Source organism: Petromyzon marinus, chromosome 27 (genome assembly GCF_048934315.1).
Source record: "Petromyzon marinus isolate PM22_M1 ecotype Great Lakes invasive population chromosome 27, UKy_Petmar_22M1.pri1.0, whole genome shotgun sequence".
Lineage (NCBI taxonomy): Eukaryota > Metazoa > Chordata > Hyperoartia > Petromyzontiformes > Petromyzontidae > Petromyzon > Petromyzon marinus.
In genome coordinates, this window is record NC_133693.1 from 9,522,134 (window position 1) to 9,547,102 (window position 24,969).

The following is a 24,969-nucleotide window of genomic DNA, read 5'->3' on the forward strand; positions in this document are numbered from 1 at the left end:
TTGTCAACGCAACCGCTACCAAAATAAAAATCGGTTCTGTGATATAAAAATATGTCCATCTCGAGAATGTTTGTGGAAAAGTGCTGCTTAGTAATATAGGCCACTAACAGCTGCACACAAATGGCCATAAGCAGTGGCCATTAGCCGACAGTCAATTTAACGGAGGCCTGAAAATTCAGAACACCACTGGGTCACATTATTAGTTCAAACACACGGCTGAGTGGAAACAGCAGGACACTCGCTGACAGATTATGGAGCTATCCAAAATGTCATAAAAGAAACGTCATTAGCACACAGCTCCCATTTTGCTTCCGTCTCCCCAAAGGGGGTTTAAGCAGTGGGAGCACGTGGCGTTTGATGGCATTAAAATGAATCCAGCATCGAAAATGTTGCGGAAACAGTCTCACAAAGTAACCCTTGTGAATAAGTAGTGTAAGCTTGAAGACAATTGTGGCTACATTTCTTAATTAACTGCAATTATTTTTGGCTGGACATGAGAGTGTGAAGCCCTATCTATACTGGCATGGGTGAAGGGATTGTTTTTGGCTGAAAGCAAGGGAAAACGATCATCCATGCGAGGAAATGAAGAGTGGGCGGGCCTGTATGCCTGGGGTTTCCTAACCCTGGGAATGACAGCCACCTCGGTGGCGAGATGTTATCTCCCTCGCCTGGTTTTCAGGAGGTTGTGGGTTCAATACCGATTATTGACACCTTCTATATATTTGGAGTTTGCATGATCCCCCCCCGTGATCACGTGGATTTTTCTCTGGGTCCTTACATTTCCACATGATAATCAACTTCGTTGAGCTATCATTTTGTGGCCAGGTCACATCATAAATAAAACAGTGTTCGTTTAGTTAGTTTAGGGCATTTGGTTGATATGAATTTCCACATCAGCCACTTTGTTCAACTATTATTTGTGGCCGGGTAGCTTCTGATAAAGAGCTGTATAGCTTAGTGGGCCTTGCCTGGTGACATAAAAAATAATTTTGAATAGTTATTAAAAGTTTTTTATTCAGGCGCAGTGGCGCTGTGCTTAAGACTTTCTGAGTCAACTCAGCTCATCATTCTTGTACGACAGATAAATACAAGTGCCTCTACGATAAGTCAGGGGCAGTCATTCAACAGAGGCTGGGCCCCACCAAGGGAACTTGGAATTTCTACCACTGGCTGACAGCCACCATTGGAGACGTCACCAAACGCGATTTAAGCGTGGAGGACGATTAACTTTTTTAATCCTGACCATAAAGCAGAATTAGCTGCTCACCGCGGCACCAATGACTTCACGTGGGCACAATCGCACCGTGAAAGCGCCGTGATATTTGGCTGCACTGCGGGGCAAACGTGCAGTGTGCAGTCGTGCGCGCGACATCGATGACACCAAGGGTCCACAGGCTCGAGAGAGTGGATGAGGATACCGCCATAACGAAGACTGCACACACAACCAGACTACCAAGTCATTGGGGGTAGAGCTAGCCACATGAGCGCCCGCCAAAGGCCCTTTCCACCGACCACCACCGACGCTTCGATAAATTGTCATTATCCGGGGATGAATTTCGATGAATTAAAAATATTTTGTGCATTGCGGCGAATGGGAACGCAGACGTCAAGTGAAGCCCGCAAACACAGCAACACGCGCATGTCGACAAACATCCCGACTCCTACCAAACGCAGTTCAATTGGCGTATCATGAGCTCAAAGGTAACAACGTTAAATCGACGTTAAATCGACGCTTCTACTTCTCACTCACTGTTACACGGGACAATAAAAAACAACTCCGGAGTGATTGAAAGCTTCGGCCATTCATTCGTTTACGCCCCGCTTGCCAGACGTGACTATGAGGTTTTTTTTGGGGGGTGGAGGGGGGGGAGGCCGTGATACTATTACGATATTATTAGACGCAAGCCTGTTGAGACCCACGGCTGGCGGAGCCGCTCCCCTGGCGCGGGAAAGTGAAATATTCACATCCTCGGCGCAACCGCACAATATGCACAAAACAAAAGACTCTTGGGCAGCAGCCGGGAGGCCCTGCAGTGGCTTAAGAGGAATGCTTCTGCCAATATTCTTTTAAAGGTTCGGGTTTATTATTGGGCAAGTTAATTCTAAGCTTCACTGAAAATTGTCTCGTAAGGAGTTTGGGTGCACAGGCTCCATCCATAAGCTGACGCATTGCCGCATCATTTTTATCCGGGCAGCGGCGATTTCAGCTCTCAAAAAAATCTATAGGCATGTCCGTAAGGTATAAGACGGGGGGGAATCTTTGGAGGTTTTTGTGCGTTTTGCCGATGCTTTGTTATAAAGCGAGGCTTAGAAGTACGTAGAAGAGTGCCGTAGGCATAGCCAGCAAGTGGAGTGTATCTATAAAAAGTGGCCTATGTACCCAGGAAATTTTATGTTGGAACTGGCACTTGCGTTCACTTTTTAATTTCCATTCCGATGTCCACACGTTTAGCATGACAATGGGAAACGATAACGGCCATATAACATTTAATACCCAACTATGGAAGGAACTGCTGTTTTAAAACAACATTATCACTCGTCACTGCATTAACAAATTCACAAGCTGCCTGCTTTGATAAGCACATGCAATGGGTGCGAGGCTCTCCACCCACAAGTCTGCTACCAAAGAAAAGACCTTAAGTCAGATGGTTGTGGCGATGATAGTGATGATGACGAGACAGCAGGGAAGGATCCTGGAAGTCGGGCGTCAACTGTGCAACTGTTCCAGGCTCCGGCAGAAGGGAGGAGGCAATGCTCTGGCGTGGTGGCGTCATACGCTGCTGGCCGTTACGGCCTCTTGACCTCAACCATTCAACTTGATTTCACGTTCATGGGGAAGCACAGCTTTGGATGATCAACGATCACAACTTCCATCGGGGACTATGGGCCGCAAGAGTGGCATTACGGGGGGGGAGGGGGGGCTTGCTGGGTGGCGGTTGTCCACTTCGCTTGCGCGGTTTAATACATCCCACGATGGCGCCTCCCGGGAGCAGGAACTGCGACCTGATTACCTGCCCGAGAGAAGTTCTCCGAGCAACAGGTCTGGCTTGTAACCCCCACCCCCGTCCTTCCACCCCCCCGCCCCTCCACCCCCCCCCCCCCCCCCGCTCCGTGTAGGGGGCAACTCGAACTCTCAACAACGACTACGATGGAAGTGCAAGCGGTAAATAAATAAACAGGCAATGGATGCCGGTGTTGGAGTAAGCACTGAGGCTGTTTGTTCATCTCCCAGCCGGGGGGAAGAGAACCATAAGCAAGTGTGTACACGCACGGCCAATTTGTCAACACACTGCTGGATGAGGGCCTCTCCCCACTCAGCGCGCGTCGTCGCTGTTATTTGACCGTACTTCACCACGCTGGGTAGTTGGGGTCGGTGAAGAGGACCCGTGACTGGTTCAGATATCGCACTCCACCGATGCCGGCCATGGCTGGGAATCCACGGCTGGTTGGCGGGTCCACAATGCGATGCGCTCACCTCTGCGCCGCCGCTCCGCCCTCAGAGGATCATGCGTTCAAATCCTCAGACCATTATCCCTGCCGAGGTCAATAAAATGCGATAAAATTTCGCGAAAGGTAATCTGTGGCAACGTCACGGAGATACGACTGGCCCCTTCCATAGACATGCGGAGTATCTCGCACTGGCTGAACACTGAATAACAGAGAGGGGGGCAATGCCAAGCAGACATTTCAGCAAGAAGGCACTTTTCCAAAGTGCAAGTACCCCCTGGCTTCCCAAGAAATGTCACCCTCTATAAATGTCACCCTCTATAATTGTATTCGCACCACGAGAACAATTGGCCGAGCGGCCCCCTGGCCGGGGGACGTCAACATGCGAACGCACCTTCACGATTGCAAGCGATCACGCCTCCATACCAACACACCGGGCCAGGTATTTTCCAAAATATGATTCGGCTTTTTCTCGAAACCGCTACAGCGTCGGCCCGTTCAACAATCGGACGATCGGATCAATCAGGCCCTTGGCTGCGGAAGCCGTCAAGGCGTAATGAGTAAACGACGGAGGCCAAGCCTGCCTGACGACGAGGTCCTGCCTGCCCTGTGGCCACTGGCGACCCCAAAGGCCACTCCCCGATTAGATCAGCGGTGTTAACCCTGCTAGATTTGATAAAATCCCACTGCTTGTCATTAGGAGAACCAGCCAGTAAAGGTGTTCCCCCTCCCCCTAACACTGCCAAAAAGTCAATATCATCCCCCTCCTAAGTACATTATCCAGCCGGGTTGACCGCATGCCTGCATGTTGAACGTCTTTCGCACCGGTACATAGCCAACCGTGCTAATCGGAGGTGCGGGAGGTGCGGGAGGTGCGGTGGGGCTCATCAAACTCGCAATCGGAAAGGTTGTGCGTTCAAATCCTGGTTGGATGCCGACTCGGCCCATCGTTCTCTCTGGGATCGAGGAAGTCAGCAGTGGTTGTCCTATGGCGATACTGGCCCCTGTTATCGGAATGTCACATTTCCACCAGTCACTCAGGACCACCGACGGAGATGAGTGGCACGCGGTTCTTGTTCGCGCGAAAGAGACGGTGACCTTGCTCTAATATTTAGTGGTGATGTTTTGTTTCAATACACAGATGTAGCTTACATTACGGTGTCCGGTCCTTCTTCAGTGTAGAGGGGCACCCAGAAAGGTTAACCTACTTACATTATTGCACGGTGTCTTGGAAACAAAGGGATAACCTGACACGTAAACGGTGCGCAATTAGCAGAGACTGCGTAGCAAAGAAGGCCTTAAAAACTGCCAAATGCAGCGCCTTCATCTTCCGTTCACAGCAGTGCGAGGTTTTGCAGTGCAGCACCCAGCGTTCGCGCCACTGCGACCGGGTTTTGAGCCGTGATTCATCGCTTCCCACGAGCGTCCCCTCACAAACGCTCTCTTATAGAACTCTTCCTATTTTTCCGCCATCTTACGTTGTCATTCAAGGGTGTCGTATCCTCAACCTGATGCAGCTTACAGCTAGGAATAAAAAAAAACAAAGCACCGACTCCCGCATTACTACGCAGCCACAACGCTCGGAAGCACACAAAAAAGCGGGAGGATGGACTAATGGGACACCTCGTTAAAACGCTGCAGAAACAAAGCATTAGGGAGAAAATTTATGTTGCCCGCACTGGCTCAAGGATTGTCCAGAGATGCCAGCTTGGCTGCTGCTGTTGCTGCTGGGAGGTGAAAGGTGACCCCCGACTCTGGGTCCTCCAGGGGACACGATGATAACGCGCTGTGGAGAAATCATTAAATTAGCTCACCGTCCCTTGCACACAATCTCTTTTTTCTGCCCACGGACGTCAAAAGGTCGTACTTCACTCTCAGCTGGAATGGCCTTTTTTATGTCGGTGTCACGGCAAAATATGCCCAGAACGGCCAAGTGTCAGGAAATTCTCTCCCGCAAGAGCGCTGTGAGAAAGAAAAAAAAAAACGTGGCTAATCTGCACCGGGTAGAAGAAGTGCTGGACCAGACGCGATAAACGTCTTTGCAAAAAAATGTACACGAAATAGTTAAGCACACAGCAACACAGAGGGGTGTGTACAAACGACCAAACATATGCTGGCGTTGTTTGCTAGCTAACAGCCATTAAAAAAGAGTTACATTTTTCAAAAAGCACGCTTTCACTCAAGCAAGGCCGAACAAAATCAAAGCGTCTGCACGCTCGAATGAGCACCGCGCAGGATTCATCTCCCCTTCACAGTCCCGAGCCTGTGGCGGAAATTTCAAGCTAACGGCAGGACCCAGTTTCTCCCGAGAACAACCACAAAGTGGTAGTCGTGGCTTGTGTCAAACCCGTAAATATGATGAGCCGAGTCAACCCTCAGCTGGGATTTCAACTCTAAAATTGCAACGAGACTGCGACTCAAGTGCTCTTCCAAAGGCACCACCCGCGGTCGGAAATCAAAAGATGGTACGATTTTACTTTATTGAGCCAATAAGGCGTGAGTCTCGAGGCTCTCTGTGTACCATCAACACTGGTGATCCGACAGAGGGGCCAGCCCTTACCCAAGGTAATACATACCAAACGCACCTCCGATGAGCACGGTTGGCTACACACAGTGCTTAAGAAGTGCAACATACATAACATACAAGGCATGTGGACTTCGCACTCTTTGTTTTGCCAACTGAGATAATGAGGACATTCAGGCATGGAGCCACTGACTCTTTTCATCATCATCATCGTCATTATGAAGACAATAATCAAGAGCAGCTCAAGGGTTAAGCGCCTGCAATGAGCAGGAGGAGTTGACGTGTCGTCTACACCCTCCCGTGGGGCATGGGCATCTGTGCGGGTGGGCAGGCAAACACACTGCCAGACGCCTTCCGAACGGCCGCTCCTCTGGCCCGCTCACAGAATGTCCACGCACCCAAGTAAAAACCCAATGGGACGGAAAGTTTTAAGAAAAAGCGAGGTATCATGCAGATTTGGTAACCGAACGATTTCCATTATTTTTATTATCATCATAACTGTTGCTGTTATTTTCCCCCATCTTATCGCTCTCCTATGCTTCTGTATTTCTGTCTCTCTCCATCTGCAAGCGAAAGCAGTATGTGCGGCAATGACTGGAGCTCCACTATTGGCTCCGACAATTTATGAAGCTAAATTGATTTAACTGTGTGGCTCTGCTGGCAGATGCTAGTTGCCACGAGGCCAGGTTTCTAACATTATTGGGTGATATTTCTTTCACTCTCTCTCCTCGAAAACAACGACGCACGGGGCGACCTTATATTATAACATTTATCCTAAATGTTATTATTCAGGGATATCTATTAATTTCACTTAATCATATTTCATTGTGCTACTGTGGTCAAGCCATGAGACGGGGACGAAGACGTCATTTTTAACTCTCGCAGCTCGCATTGCACATCTCTGTGCTGGAGCACGACCCGTGAAAGTTGACATTACAGAACTACTTCTGAAGTCCCCCGTCAGAGAATTGTGAAGTCCCGTTAACAGGACCTTCTTTATCCACGCCAAGTGGCGTGCTTTTTCTGCATGCCCTACAAGGACAGTTCATCACGTGACAGTTAAACCGAAAGGTTTTAAGCTCACAAGCTGAAATATTCCAAATTAAGGCTGCACAGCCGAACACAATACGGCTTTTGGGCAGTTATCAGAGACTCGGCCAAGAGGCCTCTCTCACCTAATACTAGATAGCACCAAGGCATGCTCTGCAAAGAATGTGTGCTGCACATCAATCATCCGAAACCATTCACAAATTTCCATCCCCAGAGGTAGAATTTTAGCCAAACTAGGTGATAATAACATAATAAAGGTTTTTGGGTTAGATCGCGTTTATTTATAAATGTGTCGTAACCCTCCACCACCCGACACGGCCAATCAGCAAAAAAAGTGTCACGTTGACAAAAGACAAATAATTCACTACTTCAGCCCACCGGTGTGTTGAAGAGTTAATCCACATTTACAGTTTGAGTACGACGTTTCGCTGGCAAATACTTCCAGCATCATCGGGCAATTCGCCAGAATGGTAAAGCCCTCGCTTGCTCCCGGTTTTATATAGAGCAGCACGGTGACGTCATCACTTAACTCATCAGGTGCAGTGATTAGAGGCGGAGGGGGGGGTAATGTAATTATATAATCGATTAGTATATATATAATTACATTACCCCCCCCTCCGCCTCTAATCACTGCACCTGATGAGTTAAGTGATGACGTCACCGTGCTGCTCTATATAAAACCGGGAGCAAGCGAGGGCTTTACCATTCTGGCGAATTGCCCGATGATGCTGGAAGTATTTACCAGCGAAACGTCGTACTCAAACTGTAAATGTGGATTAACTCTTCAACACACCGGTGGGCTGAAGTAGTGAATTATTTGTCTTTTGTCAACGTGACACTTTTTTTGCTGATTGGCCGTGTCGGGTGGTGGAGGGTTACGACACATTTATAAATAAACGCGATCTAACCCAAAAACCTTTATTATGAATAATATTGGTCGCGAAAGCCTACGTGTTAAACTAGGTGATAATAAAATTTCATAATCGGAAGTTTTGTGAGGTGCTGAGAGTGTCTCATTGAACATCGGAACGTTGCGAGCTCAAATCCAGGTCAGGGGTCATCTCATCACAACAACTCGTGCTGAGTTCATAAAAACAAATATCAATTTAAGGGAATTCAACGACACTCATCCACTGAACAGACTGGTCCCTGGTACACAAATATGGAATTATCCACAACTTGCTCACAGTTGCCAAACTAAATGAGGAGCGTTCAACGCTCAACTGAGCATGAGTTGACTTCTTGTTAGAGCTGTTATGGGTCATTGTAAAATGTGTGGATTTTATGAATGACTCGTGATGGTACAAGAGGGCCAATTTCTTGCGAATGATGACACAAGGTCTTTAAAAAGTCCATTTTGAACCAAGGTTATACATGGCTACGACCCAGAGACCTTGAAAAATTACATGGCGGCCTGCAGAGTATAACCGTCCGGCCCAAACAATCGGGCTATATGGCAACAACCTAAAGCCACCGGGCAGCCCAGCCACTGAGTTTCACCTTTGTTCTGACATTTGCTAGCTGAATTGCCTCAATCGCAGTTACACTTAAAGAGCGTCGGGCTTCAAAAGAGAAAGAAAATAACCTCTAAGAACGGCCGCTGTGTCGAACAATGGAAGTCGACCCCCGCATGACGTCAGAAGATTAATGCGGGCGCAGCGCGGCGGGTTGGCCGGCAAGGACGTGGGAAGAATGCACGGCTACGCGCAAAGTTTTAGGGATGCGAGAGAAGGGCAGGGCCACTCAATTGCAAGGCCGATTAATGCACTCACAGCTTGGGCACTTACCACGGAGCGGCCAGGGCTTGCAGTTAGCCCGGCGCTTTTTCGCGACCCCCAACACCACCCCCGGCTGGGCCATTACGCCGCCGTGTGCCACAGTAAGAGTGCTCCCCTGCCCCCCCCCGTTAAGTCACTGCTTTTGAAACCGCTGCCCAAAACGGGTAAGGCGCAAGCAGCGCTCAGGGCTCTCGGCTCGTTCGGCTGGAAGGTCGCGAGTTTGAACCCTGGTCAGGGATGACCTTCATCCACTCTCCTTGACGATTGTAAAAATGAGGGCCACTTTGTGGGAAGTCCGCGGTGATCATCCTATGGATTAAACTACCGCCTGCCTTCCATGAGAATATGGAATTTCCGCCGCTGGCTCGGGGTAACTATTAGAGATGGGGAAATACTCAAGGATCATTATTAGAGCACAGACACATAATGGCGATTCAACTACTCTGCGTAATTGTTTTTTTTTCCGAACAGTTTTATTCAGGAGAGGGGTTCACACTCAGTGCATCCGTTTAATTTATACCCAGCTACGGACTGTCATCAATTTACAATCATAGGACACAAGCTGCTTTGAAGGATGATGCTGCCCAAAGAACAAATAGGAAGCGTCTTGTAGTTACATAACCCGACACAGCCAATAAGTAAGGTTTGTCACGTAAACATAACATGCCAATTTGTTACTAATACAGCACACCGGTGTGTTGGAGAGGAAAGCAACACTTGCACGACCTAACCCAAAAAAACCTGTATTATGGATGATGTTGGTCGCGAAAGTCTACGTGTTAAACATTATGAATACTACTACATACTCTTTGGTTCTTTCGATGAAGTCACGTGGGTAGAAAATAAAATAAATCACGACGTTTCGGGTGCAACACAAGCGTCCGTCATCAGGTGGGAAAGCATCGTCTGCCTCAGCAGCAGGACCACGCTTTCCCACCTGATGACGGACGCTTGTGTTGCGCCCGAAACGTCGTGATTTATTTTATTTTCTACCCACGTGACTTTACCGAAATAACCAAAGAGTATGGATTCCTGCAGTCACGAAAGCTTCAAATCAAGATTGAGTACTACTACACTTGCTCCGCTGAGCAGCGATGCAATGACTGCAGCGTACAGCTGTACGGAGCGAGGAGTCCGAGCAGCCTCAACTCCAAACCACCGGAGTCATTTTCCTGCGATTCACAAAGTCACGTGGGACTTTGTGAATCGCAGCAAGGTGGCGAGCCCCCCCCCGCCCGCCCTCCCACTCCCTTCCCCCCTCCAATCCACCCCTCCCCGCTTTCTCCTCCCACCCACCCCTTCTCGCCCCCTTCCACCCCCCTCCAACCCCCCTCCTCTCAGCCCTCCCACTCCCCTCTCCCCCATTGCCCCACTCCCCCCCCCAACTGCTCGCCCTTTTACTCTGTGCGTTTTCAAAAAGACATTGCTAGACACGTGATTCCATGCATGTATCGTTAATGTAAGAATCAATTGAAATCACTATCTCAATTGTAATATGCACAGCTGTTAGGGTGGGATTTACAAAAAGAAAAATCAATCACCCTATTAACTACATTTGGCTGATCTGATTTGCGCACTTTAAAACTCTGGGCTTACTCGTTTAATCGTGGCAGTTCAGTTTAATCCCTTGCAATTACAAGGTAATTAATTGGAAGCCATAATCCCATAAAATTAGACAGTTACTAATAGAATGTCTGCAAAAGTTTAGCGAGCAGTGTTTACAATTGAACCTTGGCATAGCGACCTTGGCACAGTGTTTGCTGGGAGTGTGCTCAATTTACACGAGGCTAGGTTGGGGAACAAGTATAATAACACTGTAAATCTTGACTCAAAGCTTTCGTGACCGCAGGAATTCATATTATTTGAGTCTTTCGGTAAAGTCGCGTGTATAGGTTCAAAGAAAATAACAAAAAAAACTACGACGTTTCGATCGTAACACAACCTTGTGTTGCGTACAGCTCCAAGACAATGCACTATCAGAAAGGGGAAAAACCTATTCTTACATTTTGGCACTGGCAAAGGAGGATCTCATGATGTAGATGCTTACCCCGAGCTCTCATTACTCTGATAGTGCATTGCCTTGGATTTGTACGCATTTTGGCGTCCTCTGGTCTAACACCGTTTGAGACGAGGCTCAAAAGAAAGCTATCTCTGGTGTAGACCAATCAGTTTCAAGTACAATGCATATATTATCAGAGTATGTTTTTTGTTTGCATTCTGACCACAAGTATTGTGGTTAATGCAGACATGATTCATTGTAAAAAGGTTTCCGTTTTGTTGCCAGAAAAAAAGGGGAAAAACCTATTCTTATATTTTGGTACTGGCAAATGAGGCCTCATGATGACTATGTAACACAATTATTATTCCTGGGTAGTGTTATTTCGTAATTGCTTATGCTTAAAAAGTATAGAAAAGGGCTATTATTCCCCACAAACTTTGCTTTTGTGACCAGGACAGTGATATTTTGAAATTTACCTATTTTTCAGAACATTCCAGATAGATTCAGTGCTGAGTAAACGGGGGATCTTTGTCTTTGAATATGCGTGGTAGCAATGTGTGGAGCAATACTGCAGTGGTTAGTTCACCGGGAGCCCAAATTAAGATCTCACCCACAACTAACATCAGTGGCAAATATCTGAAGTGGCCATGGTCCCCCTTAGGTCAGCTCAGCCTTAAATGGGTAGCTGGCTGCAGTGTGTAAACGTCAGCTCTGGGGAGACAAAGGTGGTCAAGTGTGGTGCTCACCTCAGCATCCTCACTTGTGTTGTACTGGCCTGAGAAGGTTACTCATTAACAATTCTGAGCCCAACTGGGCTATACGGCTGAATGGAGCATCCTTTGTGCTCATGTGTGTGTTCTGTTACAACCAAATATGCACGGCCCGAAAATATACACACTCTATAAAGAGTAGGTGCACTGATATCCAGTGAAATATTAATATATGGGGTGCCACGGTGTCAAGATGTTAACAAACTCACCTGGTATACAGGAAGCCGTGGGTTCAATCCCAACCCTGACGCCTGTAATATTTGGAGTTTGAATGTTCTCCCCTAGGTCGGGTGGATTTTTCTCCAGGTCCTCTGGTTTTTGTTCCCTCATCATTTAGAATCAACACGCGTTTAAGATGTATGTGGCTGCAAAACATTTCCACGTGATAAGCCACTTCGTTGAGCTATCATGTGTGGCCAGGTTGCTTCTGTAAAAGAGCTATATAGCTCAGTGGTAAAGTAAAAAAAATGTAGTTCAATAGTTTTTAGTTTTGATACACACTTGCGACAAATTATGTCTGCATTCCAAATCTCGGCTTGGCTGAAAATCTTGCCTCCAAGATGTGCCATTTAGCTTCACGGCCAGAAAATCCTTCTGCATGAAGAAAACAAGATTCTGTAATCGAACGCAGATAGTCTATGACCTAATGTACTCGCGCGTTTACACGACTTATGCGTTGGGCTGGAAGTTCGTGAAGTTCAGAGGCAATAAGTTAATCGAGCAATACAACAAGATTCTGTAATCGAACGCAGATAGTCTATGACCTAATGTACTCGCGCGTTTACACGACTTATGCGTTGGGCTGGAAGTTCGTGAAGTTCAGAGGCAATAAGTTAATCGAGCAATACAAGACAGACGTTGTTTTAAAAGTATAGATTATAACACAATGAAAAAAAACTCAAAACACGTGATCAAATGGATATGCCCTTGTAAATTTTTTTTTTTACGCAGATCAATAGTGTACCTCGCCAGTAAAGCAAATGTTATTCTGCTTGGGAATAACCGAGGTTGAGAGTTTACAGAAGCAAAAACTCGCATTGCGTAAAGTGTCAGGAGGCAAGGGCTGCCATTGTATCCCGGTATCGGAGGTTTGCACCTGGCTCAGCAGATCGTGGGTTTGAATGAGGGTTTCAGCCCCTCGTGATCAAGCCAGTTTCTCAAGAGCACGCTGTCAGCCCATACCACGATGGCCTTCAGAAGACAAGTTGTATTAAATTTTGATTTAAAGCTTTCGTGACTGCAGTAATTCATATTCCTTTGATTTAAAGCTTTCGTGACTGCGGTAATTCATATTCTTAGCTCTTTCGGTAAAGTCACGTTGAAGGGAAACAATAAAATAATAAAATATAGATGAAACAATAAAAATTCTCACGACGTTTCGACCATAACACAAACGGTCGTCATCAGGTGTGTCGGTTCGCATTAATAAATTAATAAATTAAAATATAAATTCTCACGACGTTTCGATTAATAAATTAATGCAAACCGACACACCTGATGACGACCGTTTGTGTTATGGTCGAAACGTCGTGAGAATTTTTATTGTTATATATATTTTATTATTTTATTGTTTCCCTTCAACGTGACTTTACCGAAAGAGCTAAGAATAAGTTGTATTAAAGTTGTTTATCCACTTTATTCAGCTTATTCCAGCTCTGAGAATTAAAATATTGACAAGCAATTAACACTCTCCGCAGCACATATTAAAGGTATCCCCGTAATTGTGGACAAAAAGGCCTTAAATTTAATTTCAAAAAAATTCTGTCCCGAGACATTCCCAGGTCCCTTTCTGACGCAGGGTGATTGGACAGGGCTATGCTGGAATATTTATTAATTAACTTTTTATCATCTCACAACATTAAGCCGAGAGCACAACTGTCATCTCAGATCGTAATCATACATTTCAATGACCCAGGAAAGCCTCACCAGGTCTTAAGACTAGTTTGAAGGTGGGTCCCTACACTGGAATATTTTTCCAATCCCACCAACGAGTGTTTGGCATATGGGATTACCCGGAGAAGTCCACACATATAAGGCGGTAACACACAAAGCTCCAAACAGATGGATTGCCTCAGATACTGCACTAACATGTTTTGGCCACGTAATAGCCCAAAGCTACAACTGGTATTCCCTCGGAATTCATTCATCCATGAGGTAACCAGGCTCAAGTGGCTTAGCTTTCCAAGATCCGACAAGGTTGGGTGGATTCAAAGTGGTTTGGTTCACAAGAGGAGTGCTTTAAAACTTAAGTGCAGGTAACAAAAGTCGTATCAGGTGTTTTATTGTACGGTTTACACGTGTAACGGCCTCGATGGTGTCACCATGGTGTAGCGACAGTGCCGAGTGAGGAGTGCTACTCTAAGGGCGGAGCCCGGGTGTCACTGAGAGAGGTCGCGTGAGGACGTGACAGCCAGGTGAACCCGAGAGGGCACGTGACCGGACGAGAGGGGGCAGGGGGACCCCCAGTTTGGGGTAAGAGGATCACGTAACTGGGACCCAGAGTCCCCACGGGGGTTCTGGAAGGGGGCGTGGCCAAGGGCGAATCACTGCCGAGAGGGATCTCGGCAGTGATTCAACTCTGGGAATGAAGTCGCAATCCTCGATCCTCGATCCTCGGTCTTCACGCGTGGACCAGGCAGCCTGTTAGCGGTCCTGGTCCGACTCTGTAGGTATCCCTCCGAGTGTTAGTTAAGTTAGCCGTGGTGGTCACCACCCTATGTTGTTATCCTGTTAGAGTTACCTGTTGTGTTAAATAAACGTGTTGCCTCAAGTGTGCACCTAAATTCAACACACTACACATGCATACATAAAGAACTCTTTAATAAAAAATACATGAAAGAGGACTTACTGTAATAGCCGTAAAGGACTGTGTTTTCAACATGCATCCTTGTAGCATTGTCCATAGCCCATTCCTGAGAATTAAACATTCACATACATTGCATGTGTTACTTTCTTCCTATTACTGCTCGCAGAAGAGGAGAGTCACTTGACTGATAACAGTCCAATGAAGACAAATTCAAAGACAATGGACACACATTTAGCCGTAAGAACATTTAGAGCCAACGAGTGAAAATATCTCCCTGCTCAAATAGGCACGGGGCAGCGTCCATCTATACTGCTGACCCCGAACCAGAAATGGAGAATTCCACATTTATATGCCAATGTCTTCCCAAAGAAAAGTTGACACTAATTTAATAATAAGTGGACCGGATTTTTGTAAAAACCGGTAAGATGGGCCGAGTCAAAACCCCGTCATGGATTTGAACTCGCAAACATTCTCCTGGTGAGCCCCATATTCACTCCAACAACACTCAACCATAAAACAAAACGCAAGAGCACCGACTCAGCTCATCTTCTGTTTGGGGTCAACAAAATGAAGTCAAGAGTTCTCATCCGTAACTGGGGAGGAGTGCCGCTTGAGGAGAGAAGCACTTCAAATGGGATCCTCTCATCTCGATATCCTCCCCTTCACGGGTTGCCTCTTCCTGTAATCGAGGTCTTTCACTCAAAGCCCTCTCAGTACCTCTACTCAATGAGACGTCACTCCTTAGTCTGGGGCTCTCTGCCCCTTGGCCAGTTGTGCCCTCTGGCTGGCTGGCCCTGTTCTAGAGGCGTTGTACACCCCTTGCTACCACTGCTATTCAGTGGCCTGAAATCAAATGTATCGCTCCGGATGACCGCTGCAAAGTATGATCTCGAGTTTTTATTATAGTGTGCTGATCTTTAAAGGTGCACTGAAAAATGTTGATACTGCTGATACTCCTACTGTTATGAAGTGACTCATGCAGCCAGCTATGGCTGCAAAGTTTGGTCGTACATGTTATGTATATCGTTTATTGTTAAATTTGAATCACAGTTCCTATGATCACTGTTACATTGTTTTTATAGCTTTATTTTGGTGATTTTGAAACGTTTTGGTTTAGCCATATTTGTTTGTTGTAGTACAGAGTTAGACTGATAACTTTAATCTCAATTGTCTTATGGTTGTTATTGTTTGACTTGCATCCCACTGGGATTTTTGCACACAGCATTAATATACGGTGCTTTTTCTGGAAGACTTTTGCTGTTTTTTTCCTGGATTTTTCTGTTGCGCGTAGTCACTTTAAGATGTTTCTTGTTCGTGTTTTTGTTTGTTGCGGTTGCACCCGATTCAAGAGCCGAATGGCTCACAGGGCTATACCTAATATATGAATTGAAACAAAGTCCAAGCGCAAGACCTTCTCCTCTTCTCTTCCTTCTGCCCCCGACTGTTTATGATGCGGTGTCTTAAACGAACATTGCACAGAGGTACGGGCAATGGAACAGAGCCCGCAATTTCTCGCTCACGCCACTGCTGGTGGAAGAGCCTCCACTACAGGGAGCTTAAGAGAAACCCTTGCCAGACGTTTTGGAAGAGGCAGGAGTACTCACACTTCACCTCACCACACGTGACCTTCCCGTCGTCTAAACTGTGGCGCATTAACTTTTTAATTAAATTATACGATTAGCACGGTTGGCTACATAACGGTGCTCAAGAAGTTGACCGTATGAAAGTTCAACACACAAACTGCCGGGTGGACAGAGGATGGAGGATTCAAGAAACTTGCCCATTGTTTTAACCGCCAAGCCAGGAAATCGAACCAGTCGACCACTGGACTATAAGTGCCACGTGGCAACCATCACAGCACGGCAGCATCCCTAATGCAACATCTACCCCTGTCGTCGGCGCTTCCCTCACAATGTGCGTCGAACTTCTTTCGCACCGTACGTAGCCAACCGTGCTAATCAGAGGCGCGGGGAAGGACGACAAACACAGAACAAGCATTCAAAGTGGAAATCTCCAGTGGTTTCCTAATATCGGAAGAGCGTTCCAGACGGTGCACATCGTTCTACATTTAGTCCAGGGTCTACAACAGAGGTCGGCAACCGAAACAACAAGAAGAGCCATTTCGGTAAGGAAAAGCAGTATTTCAAGAGCGGCAACGCAAGTGAATACGAGACGGCGGTCTTTAATAAATGACGTCGCGAAGCGGTCCTTAGTGGAGAGCCGCACGCGGCTCCGGCGCCGCAGTTTGCCGACCCCTGGTCCACGACGGCGGGGCGGGGCGGGCGGCCAGCCGCGAGCTCGTGGAACCGCGGCGCCGGTCGGCGGCCGACCCGACGGTGAGGGCGCTCGCCTTGTAGGTGCCGTTGGGAAGCTTCGCGAAGGAGACGAGGAAGATGTCGACGACCAGCAGTGCGGCGGCGGAGAGGGCGATGGCGACGGCGAGGATGGCCGTCACTGTGGAGCTCGCCTCGCTGTCGTGCCGGCTCTGGTAGCAGCGCACGTAGAACCACGCGAAGGCCAGGATCGCCTGCACGCGGCGGCGGCGGCGGCGGCGGCGAGAGGCGGCGGGAGGCGTTCAGTGGCGCGATTGAACGGAGCGATGGTTCAGAGACACAAAGTGGATCAAGAAGCATCGGGATTATTGCATGGGGGTTTTTTTTTCTTCTTTACACGGTGCAGAAGACCCAACAAATCGGAATTGCACGTAAAAAAAATTTAAATTGAAAACTCACTTCTTTAGAACTGCTTTGTGTTTAAGTTTGCTGTCCCTTCCCCGTACCCCCCCGGTTAGCATGGTTGGCTATGTACGGTGCAAAAGAAGCTCAACATGCAGACATACATGCATACATAGAGTTTCAGAGCTATGTAGAGTCTGTGTAAAAAAAAAAAACTAACATATCATAAGAAATAAATAGGTTCTTAAGTTTCATGAAATGCATGTATGTATGTTGACCTTCTTTCGCACGGTACGTAATGTGGTTACACCAAATATCAGGTCAAATTTAGAATCTCGTACGAATAAATGATCATCATTCCAATTATACTTATGCATTATTAGTTTATATTTGGTTAGATGCTGCAGATATAGTACATTTTTAACTATAACCTTTCATCACCGAACAAATAAAGTAACCACACGGACGTATATGGTAATCGATTTGGTTTGGTGGCAGGGGCCAATCAATCGAAGGGATGGCCAATATGGACTTTACACCAAGTGATCGTTATTTGATCAATCAATAAGGGACAATCGACTTAGCTGACCTCGAGCCAGAATATGAAATGACAAACTTCTGTTGGGTCTAGCGGCTTAAGCGCAATGCAGTCACCTTTTCTACAGAGATAATTTAGATAATTTTGCTGCTTTAAATTTCAATATGATAAACAACTTTGTTGAGCTATCACTTGTGTCCGGGTCGCTTCTGAAAAATAAATTCATACCTCAGTGGGCTTTATTACCTGGTAAGATAAAAAAATAATACTCTTTGGTTCTTTCGGTAAAATCACGTAGGTATATAATAAAATAAAATCACGACGTTTCGATTGCAACACAAGCAATCATCATCAGGTGGGAAAACCACAGTAAGAATTTTTTTTGCTGAAGTGGGAGAGAGAGCTGCCGTGGTAAGAGGTTATATAGGTAAGAGAGGGGGGAGGGGCAAGGGGGGGGAGGGGGGTGTGGGGTAGGGGGAGGGGAAATTTGTTCTTGCTGTAGTTTTCCCACCTGATGATGATTGCTTGTGTTGCAATCGAAACGCCGTGATTTTATTTGATTTTCTACCTACCTGACTTTACCGAAAGAATCAAAAAGTATGGATTCCTGCAGTCACGAAAGCTTCAAATCAAGATTAAAAATAATGTTGTTTTATTTGTATATTTTAAGTTATTGTTTACTTTTCCTATACTTTTATTTTCAACCTACCTGACTTTACCGAAAGAACCAAAAAGTATGGATTCCTGCAGTCACGAAAGCTTCAAATCAAGATTAAAAATAATGTTTTATTTGTATATTTTAAGTTATTGTTTACCTTTCCTATACTTTGCACTCCTATCGTGTTGTTGTACTGTTTGTTGTTGTAACGTTCTTACCCGCCCCTACTGGACATCTGTGAAAAAAAGCTTCATAGCTCCTCAGATTCCTCCAGGATACATAGTCTGATTCTGTGTGGTTTGTCAATTCAGCCTATCATCACTCCAGTGTCAATAACAAGAGTGCCACTTTTGTAGCAAGCAATGAGTGATTTATCCCGTGGATAAACACGCCTCCGTCACGGGAACGCGGAATTTCCACCACCAAGGGAGAGAGAGTTCTCAATCGAGATAAGCGGAACACATCACTTGTGTTGCCTCCAGTGTCAATTGTCGATGGCCGAGGCAATGGACTCAAGGAGCGGGTGGGTAAAATAACATGCCTCAATGGTTACATCAGAGCACTGAGCCACGTCTGGGTTCAGATGTATAGTTGTTTTGGGTAAGTGATATACAGCAACAATGTACTCTTGAGAGTTTGAAAGGGTATCTCTCTGGAGTCGGGGTTACAGGAGCCCACTCAGGCAACTCAAAAAGTTGTTTTGTGGCATCATCTTGCACAGCATGCTCTGCTGACTGCGATAATTTTTTAAGAACATTTCTAACACAGCCCACACTATTTCAAGAGATTTGACAGCCATGTGTCAGTCCACTGTTGGATGAGAGCGTCCCGACACTGTGTCAATCATGATCGTGTGACCGACTTCGCAAAGCTAGTGACTGCGGGGTGCGTGAATCAAGGAGTCCGGTTTCCGATATCACTTGCCACTGATATTATCCGTGGTTGGGAATTGAACTCGGCTCTCTTGAGTTCAGAGTCCAGCGTGCTAACCGATGTGCCACTGCTGGAGTGCAATGGTTTGGACAGAGGAGACGTAGTTGCAGGAACAACACAAGGAACAAAACTGCACTTAGATGTCAGCAACGTGCTCGCTGTACCACCTTATGCAAGTTGAGTTGCAGCCTCCAGGATGAGTGTCTGATTCCTGCATAATCCATCAACTCGGCCTCCAAAGCACCACGTTTACAAGCATGCCACAACGCTTCATTGATTCTTCAAATCCAGTATGGTTTTTTACAGCCATATAAAAGCCAATTTACATGACTTAACATACAAAGCACAGTCATTGTTTTTTTTGTTCTCAATCTCAGCTCTCTCTGAGGCAAACATTGGCAATATCGGGCTGGCTTTCTACCTGTTTATCTCGGAGAGTAAATCAATTCTAATTAAAATGAGCCCATTGCTGTGCCTTGTGTGTAGATAATGTTAGGCACAGGGGGTGCAGCCACTCGTGAATTGCCTTGAAATAATCCAAGGTCACCTTATTATTAAGACATTAGGAGTAATAAACTGGGAAGTTAACATGCACAGCCTTGCAACACTATACCTGTGCTGCCTCTCACTCACCCACAGGGCTGTTGATGTCGGTACCGTTCCTTCGACAAATGAAGCCAAGCAAATGGAAATCTCATTCATATTCAGTTTCCAAATTTCAAACACTGGCCATTCATAATCATTTACTTAACCATGGAAGAAAAGGCCAAAACTCCCTACGGAAGGACTGCCTAGAGCAGGGGGGTCAGCAAACAAATTAACAAGAGCCATTGTCTTCGAATTTGGTAAAAAAAGATATATATTTCAATAGCCGTAATGCATGTGAATACGAGACGGTGGTGGTCCTTAATAAATGACGTCACAAAGCAATCCTTAAAGAATCGCATGCGGCTCCAGGAGCGGCAGTTTGCTGACCCCTGATCTAGAGCAGCCAGTGGCAGTGGTGCGATCAAGAATCTGCCAGGCTGCAACTTTTCCTGATTCACGAAAGCCTCACTGACTTCCGTACTTCTTAACCTGAGGGGGGGCCTTGCTTTATTATTTTTGGCCAATTATTCGAGGTATATTTTAATGGGGAGGACACTGAAGCACTCCACCAAAAGGTCACAAATACAAGGGCGCAAAAAACTAACAATCCCTACAGTTGGGTCAGTAAGCCACTTGTAAATGCAAGGGGAAATGGAACTAAGCCAACAACAATCATTGCAGCAAACAGGGTGGCTGGAAAACCCCATGGCAACAAGTTTGGCACAGGGGCCTTTTATTGAACAAGTGAGATGTTTAAACAGTGAGGAAGTAGTAATCACCAGTAATAATCATCCAAGATGATTTATGGATCTATGTGAACCCACCGAGATGGTAGGGAAATTTCAAGCAGGACGATGACTTTGATCATATTGACAAGGGCAGCAGGGTGGCGTTGTGTTGACATGTGTGCATCACAGGCAGAAGATCCTGGGTCCGATTGCCAACTCAGGCTCCTTTCTGTTTGTATATATATTCTTCCCCTGTTTTGCATGGTTTCCTCTGGGTTCTCTGGTTTACTTCCAAGGCACAAAAAAACATTCTAACTGGCATTGGCCAAACATCCCAGTGTTTAAAATTTATCTGCAAATTACCAAAATGGGATTACACAGTGACAACATCGCCCGCTACTGGCGAAATCATGACAGGACCCTCATAAAAACGAGTCTTGAGACTCAGTGAGGCTTTCCTGGGTAAACAATAATAATTAAAAAAAACTGACAATCTCATCAAATATAGATCAGAAAATTTTATTAAAGAAAAAACTATCATACTGAATATTCAAAAGATACAAAATTTTAAGTTTAATTTCAATATTCAATGTTCTGCCGGTAAAGAATGCGGTGTGTGGCACGTTTTATATCTGTGCAAACTACGTGACATTTTTTTAAGAGTAATCAAATACTCGTTTAATTAACCAAAGCACCTGTCATTTATTAAAATATGTTCTCATCTTAAATTGCACAGAATTGTCTTTCAAAACAATGAGTACAACTACACCATGAACCTAACTCTGCACACTCGACTATGAAGTTATAATTAGACCTCATTTTTGCAAAATAAGTTTTCCGTTTTCTTGGTATCACTAGTTCACTGTGTAACAAGCATACTGTATAGCTATTTCCCTGTTCTCACATCTAACCTGTAGCAAAATCACGCCATCTGTATCAGTGTCATCTAAGTACTATCCTCAATCTAAAGATGTCAGCTGACTGACGTTACAGTAAAGGTACTTGAAACAAGGATCACACTCGTGAAACTGTTTACATGCCAGTTGGCATGAGACTCTGCAAAAAAGCGGGTAAGCAAATAGTTCTGTCAACTAAAAGATTTCGTAAAGACTTGCTTTGGCAGGCATATTGACCCAACGATCTGTAAACTACTTGTAAAAGGCCCCAATCTCTGAGCGCTGTGAAGCAAACAATGGGACAAAAAACCTGACCTTGAAATTCACAAAGACATTTGGAAGACTTGCCATTAGTCAATCTTATCATGCAGCTTGGGATCATACTCTTTCTGCTCTGTCTGTAAATGTTTTTTTTTTGTAAATCCTAAATCCCCCTTCAGTCCTATGAATTTCCTTCTGCATCCTCAGAATCAGGCTTCCTCCACAACTCGCGTCAGCTGCCAAGTGTGAACAACTTTCCCCCTATTTGTCAGAAAAGGTATACAATGTTGGAAATGTAATGGTTGTCTAACTGCTCAACATCTTGCATGACTTTCAACTTTACCACCCCCTAATCCTGACTGCCCCTCCCCACCACTTACCCCCACACGACACCACAACTGTCCATAACACAGTTTTTTTGGGTTAGATCGGGTAAATATAAATGTGTCGTTAACCCCGACACAGCCAATTAGTAAAGTCTGTCACGTAAACAAAACTTGCAAATTCGTTACTAGAACAGCACACCGGTGTGTTGGAGAGTAAACCCACAACATTTAGAATTCGAGTACGACGTTTCGCCAGTAATTACAAATAGCATAATCGGGCGACAGCCAGATTTGTGGAGAAATCCTCCTGTTTCGTTCTTAAATAGAGGGATATCCCTCCAACACACCGGTGGGCTGTACTCGTAACGAATTGCCATGTTTTGTTTACGTGACAAACCTTACTAATTGGCTGTGTCGGGTGGTGGCGGGTTTTAAATGACACCTTTATTATGGATATTGGGGGCCGTCCATAAATGACGTCACGCACCTAGTGGGGGGGGTCAGACATTTGTGACGATGTGTGACGAGGGGGGGGGGGGATTTGAGAAATGTGACGTCACATCAAAATGCGCAACTTTAAATATAGAATTGTTATAACACTAATTCTTATAACACTCCTACAACATCAGAGTGCAGCAGCGCCACATTAAATACGCACTACAATGACAATAGTTTAAAGCGATTTGAAGCATGTTTTATTTTCAAAATGGAAATATGGTTTATGGGGGGGGGGGGGGGGGGGAGCAGAGCTTTGTGACGTCATATTCGAGGGGTCTGACTTTTTGTGACGCCGTGTGACGTAGGGGAGGGGTCAAAAATCGTCCAAAATCGCGTGACGTCATTTATGGACGGACCCTTGGTCGCGAAAGCCTACGTGTTAAACTGACCACGACCGTCATTCCAACCTTTCATAATAAAGGTTTTTGGGTGAGATCGCGTTATTTATAAATGTGTCGTAACCGTCCACCACCCGACACGGCCAATCAGCAAAAAAAAGTGTCACGTTGACAAAAGACAAATAGTTCACTACTTTAGCCCACCGGTGTGTCGAAGAGTGAATCCACAACATTTACACACCGGTGGGCTAAAGTAGTGAACTATTTTGTCTTTTTTTGTCAACGTGACACTTTTTTTGCTGATTGGCCGTGTCGGGTGGTGGAGGGTTACGACACATTTATAAATAACGCGATCTAACCCAAAACCCTTTATTATTAATTAATAATACTGGTGGCGAAAGCCATCACACTCCCACGTGCTATTCCAACCTTTATCCACCAAACTCGTCCCTGGCTGCCTCTACCCAAGCCCAGCCCCTGAACATCACGAACTTTGTCAATGCCATTCTAGATTTAAACGTCGTGATTTTTGTTGTTTTATTTTTTACCTATGTGACTTTACCGAATAGAACCAAAGAGTTTGTCAATGCCCTCCTCCCTCCTCCTCCTGCCTCCACGGCCTCGTGTACCGTTCCCTCGGCCCCTTCAGAGAGACTGCTCTCTCTCTCTTACTCTGAAGGGGCCAAGGGGAAGCGTTGTGGGATTTCACCTATCGTGGTGACATTAATTTGAAAGCCCGTTTAACGAGAGCTCACGACAGCTGGCGTTGAAGCTGACTTTGTTGTTGTTGTTGTAGTACCAGTTCGCATGTGCATCACTTTCCTCGTCTGTGTCCGTATCTTCAGCAAAGGGTCGTGTTCTGTATCGTCTGCAACTGCAAGTACTCTCGTTTCACAACCATTTGGGCCGCTTCATCGACAGTCTGCCAATGTAGACGGAACCGTGTGTTTATTTTACTGTCTGCATACTGCGTCTCTCCTCTGTGCTATCTCGCCTACTTGCCCGTCGTACTGTTCTGCAACGTGACATCAGAATCGGAATCTGTATTTGGTTTTACTCAAAGCTGGCCGTCCGCCTGATGAAACTGGTTGTAATTACCGGCGAAACGTCGTACTCTGATTGTAAATGTTGTGGCTTGGCTCTCCAACACACAACCGGTGTGCTGTACTAGTATACTACACTATGCACTACACTATACTATACACTACTATACACTAGTGCTGTACTAGTATACTACACTATACACTACACTATACACTACTATACACTATACACTAGTGCTGTACTAGTGACGAATTGGCCACGTTCTGTTTACGTGACAAACCTTACTAGTTGGCAGTGTCGGGTGGTGGCGGATCTAACGACACAACATTTATAAATTTACGCGACCTAACCCCCCCCCCCCCCCCAAAATGTGTGGCTATATTTACACCGGCGGATATACACACATGACGAACAACCCCTGCCTTCCGGATTGTGATTTTATAACGCACGCGATGTGCCTCGCGAGCTTTTGTTAAAAAATTAACCCCACGTCGTGACTGTACGAATGAGAAACGTGACCGAGACAGCTGCCCCCCACCCCTCCCCATCTCCGGCCCCCCCCCCGCCCTGCCCCGCCCCGCCGGAGACGACCCCCCATAGCCCCGCGGAGAATCAGGCCACGACCGTGGTCTGAACCGCGGCCTACCACCCGAACCGCGCGCGGTGAGTGACGAACAACCGAGAGCGGACGGCGGCGGCGCGTCGTGGGGTAATATTTCCCTCTTGCAAGCTCTCGTGTCGCGTAGGCGTACCAGCAGAACGATGGCGAATATGAGCCATCCCAGCAGAGTCCCGCTCAGAGCGCCAGCCGTCGGAGCCATGAGGTGGTGGTGGTGGGTGGGTGGGGGGAGAATAACAGCGGTCGCCGTGTTTGTGTCACGTGACGGGCGAGCTCGGATCACGTGGGGGTGGGGGGGCCGAGAGCACGTGGTCGTGTCATCGAAGGTTGATTGTGAAGTTAATCTAAGTTTTGATTTAAAGCTTTCGTGACTGCAGTAATTCAATATTCTTAGCTCTTTCGGTAAAGTCACGTCGAAGGGAAACAATAAAATAATAAAATAGATATGAAACAATAAACATTCTCACGACGTTTCGACCATAACACAAACGGT

At 46.1% G+C, this 24,969-nt stretch overlaps 1 protein-coding gene across 4 annotated transcripts in view; it reads right to left on the reverse strand.

Annotated features, from left to right (window-relative positions):
• The window catches only part of LMBRD1 (LMBR1 domain containing 1), a 346,839-nt gene extending 322,082 nt beyond the window's left edge, over positions 1 to 24,757 (reverse strand). The window contains exons 1-3 of one of the 4 annotated variants that reach the window (XM_032961536.2): positions 24,610 to 24,757; positions 16,725 to 16,901; positions 14,417 to 14,480 (exon numbers count right to left, since the gene is read on the reverse strand). In XM_032961536.2, coding sequence (XP_032817427.2) covers positions 14,417 to 14,480; positions 16,725 to 16,901; positions 24,610 to 24,678 — 310 coding nt within the window. In that variant the 5' untranslated portion in view covers positions 24,679 to 24,757. The remainder of the gene's footprint in view (positions 1 to 14,416; positions 14,481 to 16,724; positions 16,902 to 24,609) is intronic. The other 3 variants (XM_032961537.2, XM_076069959.1, XM_076069960.1) reach the window with 3 other exon arrangements.
• Between the last annotated feature and the right edge of the window lie 212 nt (positions 24,758 to 24,969).